Below are 12,595 nucleotides of genomic sequence, written 5' to 3' on the forward strand. Positions count from 1 at the left end.
TCTGAATCCTGCCTCCCAAGTGGAAGAATTTGATTACGGGGGTCGCAGCGCATTCATATGTACGGAAACCGCCTTTGCTTCCATGACGTAAGCACTCGTGCACGTCACATGGGCGTGCGCAGCGGTGCTATTAAACATTAAAAACAGCAAATGGCGGAACGTCGGCTTTAATTTACTGTTTTCATAATGTTTTTAACTTAAATATGTTGAATGTTTCCATTGTTGTGCCTTTTTGAACAAAAGAAGATGCCATTACCTGGAGAGGGCGGGCATGTTGTCTTCCGGGCTGAGGAGGTCAAAGTGCATCATTCGCTGTCGCCTTGTAAATCTGCACTGCCGCCTAGGGCCTGGCATGAATACTACATCGTTTTCATGCGGAATTGCGATATTGTTTGAATGGAAATGGAACCATATAAATGCAAACATGAAATTTTTCGTCTTCTCGGAGAGTCGCCATGTAAACTGCCCCTAATACTCATAGCTCTCAAAATATCTCACCAAGAAGAAAAGTGCTCAATCTGTATTACTAAGGCCCTATTCTCTGACAGTTATCACAACAGTGCAAAGAGAAGTGGCATTCACAATCAAAAAAGATGCACAAAATACACATAAATCCAACTCAGACTTTGGTCAAACTATATTTAAACATTTTAGCAACCCCTTTAGCTCAACAAATACACTGGATGGCGATATTTAGTCACAATACACAAACTATGATGGTGGGAGCCATTTTCAACTGTCTTGTGAAGACAACACTCAAATGAACATGAATCACAATAGACCCAGTCTAAAAAAAACAAAACAAAAAAAAAAACAGGGAACTACAGCGTCAGTCGAGAGACAAAACGCACTCATTGGCTTGATGTCTTAATAATGTAAAACTCGCAATTGACACCTTGTGGTGTATTCAAATCACTACCTTACATAGTTAGGGTTAGTAGTAGAGGTGCACGATAATTATCGGTCCAATAATAGGAATTATGACGTCATCCCAATAAATCCAATAACATTATTTACCGGCCCGATGATATACTGTATAATGTTTTTGCCACAGTGTCGGTGGGTTGGGATGTGTGCGTTTTTTTCCACTCCTGTTTTGCCAGTATGCAAAGTTTTGTTACTGTTCTAAAGGCCGTATTTTTCCATCACTGAGTGATAATTTATATATATATATATATATATATATATATATATATTATCGGTTATCGTATCGGCCTTGAGGAGCAGGAAGTTATTTATATCGGTATCGGTTTCAAAAAATGGATATCGTGCACCCCTAGTTAGTAGGGTGAAGTACGGCAGCGTGGCCCTGTGACGTCAACAACAATGGCGAGCTACTAGTTTGTTTTTTCATTTAAAATTTTACAAAATTTATTAAAACGAAAACATTAAGAGGGGTTTTAATATCACATTATTATTACTTGTACTGATAATTATCTTTTAAGACCTACAAGTCTTTTTATCCGTGGTTCCCTTTAAAAACACTTTTTAAAACAAACAAGCAAGCAAAAATTATGCGTTTTGCCGAGTGTCAAATATAATACTAAAAAGCTCTGAAACAAATAACTTTGGTAAATTGTTTACTTTTAAGCAATTTTACAACTGCGGGAGTTACACGAAATATACGCTACTCGGACATAGGAACTTTATTTTGAAACACCACATCCGGTTTATGATAGTTCCCTGGGTTAGCAGCTTACTTGATTGAGCGGGGATGTCTCATGCCAGGCAGAACTACGAGGAGTTTCACAGCAAATGCGAAGTCATCGCAAGATTTCGGCTACCGTGGTCCTCCCGACTCCCCCTTAAAGGCCTTTTATTCGGGACTGTCGAGGCCCCAAACATGGCGAGGGCTTCGTGGTACGCTAACGGCTCCTTGTAGTGTTGCTACAAGTTGGCTCACTCCAGCGGCCATTCAGCGCGACCACACCCTCCCCGTTTCCTCAAAGAACTGCAGCGGGAGCGCGCAACGCTACTTCGAACCTCAGGGAAGACTTCTTCCAAATCCTGTTTCGGATATTTGAGGAGGCAAGTGGATTTACATGAGCGTTATGGATACAAGACGTCAGTGTTCACAGAGTCTGTGCGGCTTTTTACGCGCTGTGGTCCCGTGTTAAGATGCCAAGGAGGCGGTGGACACACGGACGATGCCTATGGAATCGAAGCGACCGCTAGCGTGTCACCCGGGCTTGTGTTTGAAGAAGACGAGGTTGAAACCGGATCGTGGAATTGGCGCGGATGGACTTTTATCGACGAGATTCAACTAATGACAGTGGGATTCCTGAAACGATGGCGTTCGAGCGAAAGCCGCCTCTTCTTGCTGTCCACAAGTGCTGTCCGACTCTAACCAGCATGAGTACGCCAGCCCGGTCAGTCTTACTGGGAACCAGTCGGGCAAGGTGCTGTTTGAGATCAGCCCTCATTCGAGTGGACGTAAAATGATATCCTATTGAATACACAGAAAGAGACTTAAGTTTATTAGTAGTCATTAATCTTGACTTTTACTACATAGTAAATAAGTAGTCCCCTAAATTTTAATTTAAAGTGTAGATTTATTTTCATGTTTTTTTGGACTTTTTTCAGTCTGCACTTTTCCTCTTGGGAAGGAGTTTAGCTGGCACTGCAGTTTGTGTGATTTCATGTTAAAATTTAACCTGTGATTTTTTTTTTTCTGTTCCACCACAACCTTTGACTATTTTTATACTTGTATTTTTAATTCAGGGCATTTACATCAATGGGTTGGATGACAGGTTTGGGGTGGGGGCGATGGGAACGTCATTCCAGTAATGCAGTCATTTTTTTATGGTTTTCACTGTTGTTTACAATCACATTAGAACTCAGTGCATTGACATACAATGTATAGTTGATTTACAGTTTTGTGAAGGAATTTTAACAAATACTTTTGGCCAGTTTTTGAGAGAGATTTGAACATGGACATATGGAAATGTATTAGGCAGAATAATTCAGTTTTCGGCAGCAAACTATAAGTAATCCTGTCAAAAGAGCAGTTTAACCATCACCCGTAGCCCACGCTCCTCCTTATTATGGCTAGTGGTGGCTCTGGCAAATCGGCTAGCGAGGGATCCACCAGTGCGGCGAGTGGCAGTCTTCAGCAGAGAAAGCGTCTTTCGTCCATCTGCGACGCATGTAAGGGCAAGATGCAGCTGGTGGCGGACCTCCTCCTGCTGTCCAGCGAAACCAGGCCAGTCATGACTTCTGAGGGCGTGGCGGTGGCCGACACCTTCGACCAGTGTCGTGACACGGTCATCGCGCGGACTAAAGAGCTCTCTATTCTCACCCACGACATACAAAGCCAGCTCAACATGGGCCGATTCACAGAGGTGGGGGACCGCCTGTCGGAAATGGCCGATCTCGTGGTTTCTTTGACCGAGTGCTCCGCCCACGCCGCGTACCTGGCCGCGGTAGAGACCACCGGCTCCCAGCCTTGCTCGCCCGGTCTCGTGGACCGTTACAAAGTGACCCGTTGCCGGCACGAGGTGGAACAAAGCTGCGGCGTTCTCCGTATCACGCCCCTGCCGGATCTCACTCCCCAACTTCTCCTGGAGCTCTCTCAGAACATCTCCACCAACCTCAAGACGCTCACAGACATCTCGTCGCTGGCAAGCGAAAGGTCCAGGGATCGTTTCGGAAAAGAGCAGTTCAAATTGAGCGTCAAGAGCATGAGCACGAGCGGCACCGCCTTCCTGGCTTGTGTGAAAGAAGTGAAAACGCAGCCCAGTGAGCTGTCGAGGAATCGTTGCGTCCTCTTCAGCGCCGCTCTGGTGCAAGCGGTCAACGCGCTGGTCGGCTTTGCCACGGAGCCACAGTTCCTGGGGAGAGCTGCGAGTATCTCCACTGAAGGGAAGGGAGTACAGACTGCAGTTTTAGGAGGCGCCATGAGCGTGGTTTCAGCCTGTGTCCTCCTCACCCAGGGACTCAGGGATGTCGCCCAGCATCCCGAGAGCAGCTCTAAAATGGCTGACTACCGCGAACGTCTACGAAACTCGGCGTGCGCCGTGTCCGACGGATGTACCCTGCTCACACAGGCGCTCAGAGAGCGCTCGTCTCCCAGGACTCTGCCGCCAGTCAACTCTCATTCTGTGACATAGTTCAGGGAAAAGCAATATGCTCTTAAAGTCTGTCCTATTTGAAGATAAATACCAAAGAGACTTTAATACCTTGTCATCAGGTTTTGAAAAGGTTCAGAAAAGCATACAAGGTGTCTGTTCGTGAACTGAGCTGAAACATTGCCTCTATAGAGGGTTTGATGTCACGCTGGATGTGACTCAAAACCAAGTGATCAGGCTACCATGAGGCCAAAGTAGGCTTAGCCTCCCTGTCTGCTCTTCATAAACTGACAGCACCCTCCTAACCTGAAAAGTTTACCTCAGCCAGCCAGCCTTGATGGAGGACGAATGTAGCGTCGCTATGTGAACCTATGATTGACTGACCTTATCTAGCACAAGTGCTTTGCGAGCTTGGTAGGAGTGACATGTGCTTCCTTTTTCAATGTGTGTGAATCCCTACTTGGTAAAAGCTGCTGTGAGTGTGCCATAGGTTTTTACACATTATTAGACGTCGCATAGTACTTTAATGTGTTTGACCATGCATGTAATGGAATATTTATTTCATCAATTAAAAAATGTTTCTGATAATCTGTTGTTTGGCGCAGACAGTATACTATGCATGCAAATCATATAAAGAGCTGGTCGCTGTTCAAGCCATGATTAAAAAACAAAACAAATTAAAATCTCACCTAAATATCATTCAAGTCAATTCGCTATAATACTGCATATTCATTGACCTATTTTGGTTATATAATACTTCTGGGTACATTTAATAATGCACTCTAAGAACAAGAGATTTATATACATGCAGTGTGTGTGCATATAGAGGAGTGGGACAAAATAATGGAAACATTTCAGCATAATCGTTGAACATACAGTGGGGCAAATAAGTATTTAGTCAACCACTAATTGTGCAAGTTCTCCCACTTGAAAATATTAGAGAGTCCTGTAATTGTCAACATGTAACCTCAACCATGAGAGACAGAATGTGGAATAAAGACCCAGAAAATCACAGTTTGATTTTTAAAGAATTTATTTGCAAATCAAGGTGGAAAATAAGTATTTGGTCAATACCAAAAGTTCATCTCAGTACTTTGTTATGTACCCTTTGCTGGCAATAACGGAGGCCAAATGTTTTCTGTAATTCTTCACAATCTTTTCACACACTGGTTCTGGTATTTTGGCCCATTCCTCTATGCAGATCTCCTCTAGAGCAGTGATGTTTTGGGGCTGTCGTTGGGCAACATAGAATTTCAACTCCCTCCACAGATTTTCTATGGGATTGAGATCTGAAGACTGGCTAGGCCACTCCAGGACCTTGAAATGCTTCTTACGAAGCCACTCCTTTGTTGCCCTTCCTGTAGGTTTGGGATCATTGTCATGCTGAAAGACCCAGCCACGTCTCATCTTCAATGCCCTTGCTGATGGAAGGAGATTTTCACTCGAAATCTCTTGATACATGGCCCCATTCATTCTTTCCTTTACACTGATCAGTCGTCCTGGTCCCTTTGCAGAAAAACAGCCCCAAAGCATGATTTTTCCACCCCCATGTTTCACAGTGGGTACGGTGCAATTGAGTATTTTTTCTCCTCCAAACACGAGAACCTGTGTTTCGACCAAAAAGTTCTATTTTGGTTTCATCTGACCATAACACATTCTCCCAGTCCTATTCTAGATCATCCAAATGCTCTCTAGCGAACCGCAGACGGGCCTGGACGTGTACTGAATTCAGCAGGGGGACATGTCTGGCCGTGCAAGATTTGAGTCCCTGGCGGCGCATTGTGTTACTGATAGTAGCCTTTTTACTGTGGTCCCAGCTCTCTGTAGGTCATTCACTAGGTCCCCCCATGTGGTTGTGGGATTTTTGCTGCCCGTTCTTGTTATCATTTTGACACCACGGGGTGAGGAGGGAGTTGAAAGTCCGTGTTGCTCAACAACAGCCCCAACACATCACTGCTCTAGAGGAGATCTGCATGGAGGAATGGGCCAAAATAACAGCAACCGTGTGCGAAAAGCTTGTGAAGAGTTACAGAAAACGTTTGGCCTCCGTTATTGCCAACAAAGGGTACAGAACAAAGTATTGAGATGAACTTTTGGTATTGACCAAATGCTTATTTTCCACCATGATTTGCAAATAAATTCTTTAAAAATCAAACAATGTGATTTTCTGTGTTCTTTTTCCCACATTCTGTCTCTCATGGTTGAGGTTTACCCATGTTGACAATTACAGGCCTCTCTAATATTTTGAAGTGGGAGAACTTGCACAATTAGTGGTTGACTAAGTACTTATTTGCCCCGCTGTAACTATTCAAAAACACCAATCAAAAACAAACTAAAATAAATAACAATTGTTATTAGAATATGATTAACACCCACCCGCACAAACCTATATAAAGACACACAGAACACTTTAAAATGCTTTTTTTTTTTTTTCACCTTGACCTATAACCTTACTCGCCTTGTGTTCTCTGATACAAAAACATCTATTACATATGACAGCTGTTTTGGAAGGTGCACTTCTTTCTCCACTGGCAGTACGTGTGTGGGAAGGTACTGGACTTGATGCTGATGTGGATAAGTTGGCTGTAAAAGATGGCCCGGGATGGAGAGATGTGTAAGGAAAATGTTTCAGAGAGGCATCTTCTACAAAGGGAAGCAAGTGGAATGTTACATTATATTAGTCAAATAGCTGTTAATTGTGAAACCAGGATGACATAACCATAATAGCGCCTAAATTCTTGCAGTCTACTGTACCTGTCTACTGGATCCGGCCACTATCTTTGATGGGCGTACTTAAAAGAAAAATTCTTGAAGCACTGCAACTGCACAGGACTATCCAATAATAATGAATTAAATATTATATGATAGCAAAAAAATAAATTGAATATTTTTTTTACATGAGCAGGATTGCCATTTTAATGAATTAATGACACATTTAATAACAAATGTTTGCATTTAAATCAATGGCACTTTTAGTCCCCATACCACAGAACTGTGAAATTATTAATTAATGGTGTATTTATTTAATTTCCCTTGGCGCTTTTAGGCAAGACAAATTTATTTGAAAAGCACAATTTAATGCAAGGTAAAAGTGGTTCACGTCACATGAAAATCAGCAAGACAATTTTAGTCCCCCATACACTTTGTCCAACTTTCTCTAAAATGGGAGGGGAATTAAATTTAACTGAAACTAATCCACAGCTGGCTGAATACTGAAAATACAGTGGGGAGAACAAGTATTTGATACACTGCCAATGAGTTTTCCCATTGACTGTGTATCAAATACTTGTTCTCCCCACTGTATTTCTAAAACAACAGCCGGGCTAACGATACAGTATAATTTAGCTTTAGCAGTATGTATAAACTCTATGTAAATAACCGCTAGTATGCGTGTTTATGCCTTTTAAAAAAAGGTTTTTTCATCACAGCAAACCTCCTGTCTTTTTTCACGTTTATGCTCTTCTTTCTTTTGCTTCGTTCTAAAATGCGACCCGGAGGGCTTTTGTCTTTTCATGACGTCGACTCGTCACCGTAACGTCGCTCAATAGCATACCACATGAATGCTATTTTCAGACTGTGACATCGCCATCATAACGCAGAAGTGGGTCATTATAGACACCCTAATGTACAATCCATGTTATTTCTGCTTGTTTTCTTCGTTAATCTTAAAAAAAAAAAACTGCATGTCGACCAAACACTGATGCTATGGAACTTGTAGAAACGACTCTAGATATGACGACATATGAAGGATGTTTTCTTCATACATTTCCCGAAACCAAAAACTCAGAGGAAAAATGGATCAACTTGAGCGGACGTCCAAAAGACCAGTTTAACGTCAACAAGGGGAACCCATTCACATTTCATATGCAGTAAACATTTTGTTGGGGGCCATTGTCCTATAGAGGACAAAGAGGTAAGCAATTTTTATATTTTTACTTGTTTTTTAGCGTGGCATTTTGCCGTGCTGCTTCTGTCTGGCAATGAATGACCTGAAAACAATTAAAATGGTATCTGATTGCCCCTGTTGTTATCTTTTCTGTTGAAAAAAAAAAAAAAAAACTTTAGCAAGGGGGAAGTGTAACTAAATTATAGAATTAAGATTTGTTATTAATGAAAAAATTAAAAGTGGGTGGCTGTCACTGAGTAGCATTTGCGATCGCTACACAAAAACATCAATCTAAATTGCCCCAAAGAACAGTCAGAGATGTAAGACAACCAGAGGATATAATATATAAGTAAGACTGGGCATATGGTGGTAAAGGATAGATTGTTGAAACAGGAGAATGTCATTGTCAGACGCGTAAGGCAGGGGTCCCCAACGACCGGGCCGCGAACCGGTACAGGTCCGTGGCGCATTTGGTACCGGTCCGCGCAAAAATAATAAATAAATCTTTAACGACCGCATTCTGGCCAATTGACTTTGGCCTGTGCCGCTTAACATACCAATAGCCCTGTCTACTCTAGATATACAACTACAGGATAGGAGGTCGTCATAGAAATGCATTGATTGGACTGTTAGCAGTACATCTTGTTTTGTATATCTATGTGCGCTTGTCCTCGATAATGATGTATGACGTTGGGCGGGCGCATCACATTAGTTCCTGGAAATAATTAGCCCCACACTAGAATGACTGAAAAACGGACGTCTTTGGACATATTTTCTACAGGGAAAAGGGAACCTGACAAGCCAGAAGATGAGCCTACAACCTCGAAGAAAGCAAAATCTATGCTACTTCCCAATCACTAAAGACCCACGAACTGCGAAGGAGTGGATTCGTGACCCGTATGTGAATAAACCGAGTGATTCTGTGCAACAGAAATATCAGCTTGTAGAGATCCCAAATCACGGCAACCTTAAATTTACATTTGAGACAACAACTCTACCGAGGTTCTGGATTAAAGTCATTTCGGAATATCCTGACATCGCTAGGAGAGCACTGCAAACTGTGCTACAATCCAACATCGTATCTTTGTGAAGCGGGCTTCTCTCACTCTCCCATCTCGGGACCATCTCATCGCAACGAAACAAGCTCTGGCCTCCCACTGATTTAGCGGGTGAGTTGTATTTTCCCTGCACTTAACACGACGGGGCTAAAAACAAATGTTATTTTATATTTGCTGTATTTTTCTGCCACACATTGCCAGTGTTCTGACAAATTTGGCATGCGCGTAACATTAAAAATGACCGCGAATGCAGCGATTCCAAACTACACACTACAAACTTTCTTTGAAGAAAGGAATATTAACTTGCATTTGCCATGATAGCTGCACACAACAACTGCACGCAGCTCTCTCACTTAACAACTTCGCCGTGTCGTTAAGCATTAATATGCACCATTTTTGTTTTGCACATGTATGTTTATGATGTAAATAGTTTTTAGCACCGTTGGATAACATTGAGAGTCCAACTGAATATAAAAGAGGGCTTTTTTTACAGCCTCAAAAGCTCTGGGAGAAAAATTTTATAAGGGTGCAAAATTTGACAGAACACCGGTTCGTGAAAAAATACCCAAATCACACCGGTCCGTGGTGCAAAAAAGGTTGGGGACCCCTGGCGCAAGGCAATGCACACAAGAAAAAGGTGTTGATAAAAAAGCTAACTCTGGATCAGGTCGGCTCTTTTTCCTCGACACTCAAGCCATCTCTGTAACTGAGCATTTGTATGTTCTTCCACATCTTTACCAGTGAATTTGGCACCAGGGACATCATTTTCAGACAGAATTGGTAGGTTTAGCCCAGTAAACATCTCGTTTGTACACTATTTCCACGCATTAACTATTAGGGACAAAGGAGGAGGTTGACCCGCCTAGCAACAATTGCTAAAGTCATGAATATTAATGAGCAAAAGTGACATGTTGCTTGCGGTACGCCATTGCGGAGGCTAAAAATAGCACCTTCAGGTAGCTCGTTGGTCTGCTGTGGGGTGAGTGAGACTATAGAGCACAGGTGTCAAACCGATTCCAGAAGGGGCCAAGTGGGTGCTGGATTTTGTTCCAACCAATTCAACGCAGAGAGTTTAACAAATAAACTTCCTGCTGAAACAAGCAGCACCTGACAAAGTTTAACTGATTACACATGTAAAAGATCTAATTGGTGAAAAGGTGTCCTCTTCATTGGTTGGAAAGCAAACCTGCACCCCAGGGGTCGCGTTAACCGAATATTTTCCGTCGTTGACCGGTTTTTTAAAACGGTGACGGAATAAACTGAAGTCCGTCCGTCATTTTGACAGGTTGCAATTCACACCCCAGACCACAGGGTGGCGAGTGAGCATATTAATTAGCTATTGTCTCTCTTAATGCATGACGTCGTTGGCTATTCTGTCAGAATATTGTAGCATCACCGGGGTCTGGCGGCGGCACCGTGATTGACACATCAACGCGAGGTTCTTATTGGTGCACCCCGTGTGCCAGCGCGTCATCCAATTGGTGGACTAGATTGCCGCCTGTGTATTGACTGCAATCACATGACGTCACAACTCCGCCCCACTGACTGGAGCCGCCATATTGTGTGTCAGCCCGTCGTGTTTACACATTACCGCTACGTACATGCCTCCTATTACGGCGTGTTTTTCTGCTCGTTAACATTAATAATCAAAATGGTGAAGGCGTGTGTGGCGGTTGGTTGCAGTAACAGAGAAGATAGACGGAGAGACTTGAAGTTCTACCGTATTCTGAGAGACCCGAAGAGGAGAGCGAGATGGACTGCTGTAATTCGACAAGAAATCTGGGCACCAAACGATCACCACAGACTATGTAGTAGTCATTTTATATCTGGTAAGATGCATTTAATATATATTTAGAAGATTTTGGGCTGACAACCACAATTAAGATCATTGTGTGACGTTGGTGATTGGGGTCTATATAGTATATAGTTGTTGTTTTGTTGGTGTTGTTGGCGGTAAGCAGAGTAAAAAGAGGGACAAAAATACCACGACTTCCGTGTCTAATTTTTCGCCGCCAAGCAAGCGTTACAATATTAATTAAAAATGAATGAAAACTAAATACTATTGAATATGTCATCATTATCATTTTAAAAATTTAAGTGACGGGTAAAAATAGATTATGACCGGATTTTTATGACCCTGTCAGTCAAAATGACAGACAACGAAAATGTCTAGCGCAACCTTTGCTGCACCCACTTGGCCCTTTCTGGAATCGGTTTGACACCTGTGCTATAGAGTCTGTGGTGAAATTACCGCATCACAGGAAACAGTAAAAATGGGCAAAAGGCACACTAGAAAAAGGATTTCATTTTTATTTAAAAGACTAATTACGGTATGTTTTGTTCTTTTATTTTGTTGAGTTGTATAATTTTTTGAATACTGCTATCATCAAATATTATTTGAACATTTTTCTTGACGCCCTTATGGACGCTGCGATGCCCCTAGGCATTTGCCTAGCTCGCCTAATTGACCACATGGGTCTGCTTTTTCTTTCAAATTTGAATTTCAATTTGAAGATTTTTGCCCTTAAGTAAAGGTTAACAAAATTAGATGTTGCTTTAAACAATCTTTCGTGCCAGAACAAAGATCCATGCATGGTGACAAACTACTACACAGCATTTCACAAATATGAGGAACATTGCACAAAATTAAAAATTAACAAAATGCAGAACATTGCAAAAAATCTGAGGTTGGTATGTAATCTAAAAAAAAATAAAAATAATAATAATTATAAATATACAAACTCATTTCAATTTAAACTCAGCAAAATGTTAGTCTTTTGCGCTTGACGTTATAAAGTGCCTGTGACAGCATAAAGTCTTAAATAGCATTATTATGTGAACTAGAATCATATTTTGAGACGATTCGACTATATACAACAATTTGACAAAGCACAGATGACGAGAAATTTCTCTTTTAATCTGCCGTTTAGCCCCTTAATCTGCCGTTTAGCCCCGCCTGTCATTATAGTGTTCTAGCGTCCCCGGCTGGAGGATGACGTTGGCAGGGTCACGATTTAATCTGATTTGGAATTCAGCCCTTTGAGGGGGAATTATTCAGAACGAGGAAAATGCGACAAAGACAGCACCAAAATGTCTCTCTACTGCAATATTTTTACAGGATATACTTTTAATCTAAGTATTTTTCCCCAATTGCTACTAAATAAATGGTAGACTCATGACAAATAAGTCTTGTGCTAAATGGAATATGAACAATTCAAAATGCATTTATTCAGTACGACATGGCCAAAATTACTTCACAATGGTCAAAACAGTCGACTTCTTGCACCTCCCGAACGATATTTTATGCCACCGGAGCTAGTCCGGCTTTTGTCATTCCCCTGCTCTTTGGAGAGCATAAACACAGGAGGCGTGACAGCTGGCCGACATGCTAACCCGAACCGAGCGGCGTTTCAAAGTCTTATTCTCACCTTTTGAAGCGAGAGGTCACACAAAACTACCCAGGATCATGTCACACAGCGGCGGAGTTGCCGATTATCTTCACCGATCGGCAACCCCCCCGGCGGCGAGCAAGTTACAGCTCGTCATTCCCATGCTGCGGGTAGCAGAGCTGGTTTGCCGGGGAA

The 12,595-nt window shown here is 42.2% G+C and overlaps 1 protein-coding gene across 1 annotated transcript; it reads left to right on the forward strand.

Annotated features, from left to right (window-relative positions):
- The first annotated feature begins 1,669 nt into the window (after positions 1-1,669).
- Positions 1,670-4,937, forward strand: tlnrd1 (talin rod domain containing 1). The gene has a single exon (XM_057842423.1). It carries the CDS (start codon positions 3,045-3,047, stop codon positions 4,107-4,109), a length of 1,065 nt encoding a protein of 354 aa, XP_057698406.1. The 5' UTR covers positions 1,670-3,044; the 3' UTR covers positions 4,110-4,937.
- The last annotated feature ends 7,658 nt before the right edge of the window (positions 4,938-12,595 follow it).

Source organism: Corythoichthys intestinalis, chromosome 1, assembly GCF_030265065.1.
Source record: "Corythoichthys intestinalis isolate RoL2023-P3 chromosome 1, ASM3026506v1, whole genome shotgun sequence".
In the NCBI taxonomy this organism is placed as follows: domain Eukaryota; kingdom Metazoa; phylum Chordata; class Actinopteri; order Syngnathiformes; family Syngnathidae; genus Corythoichthys; species Corythoichthys intestinalis.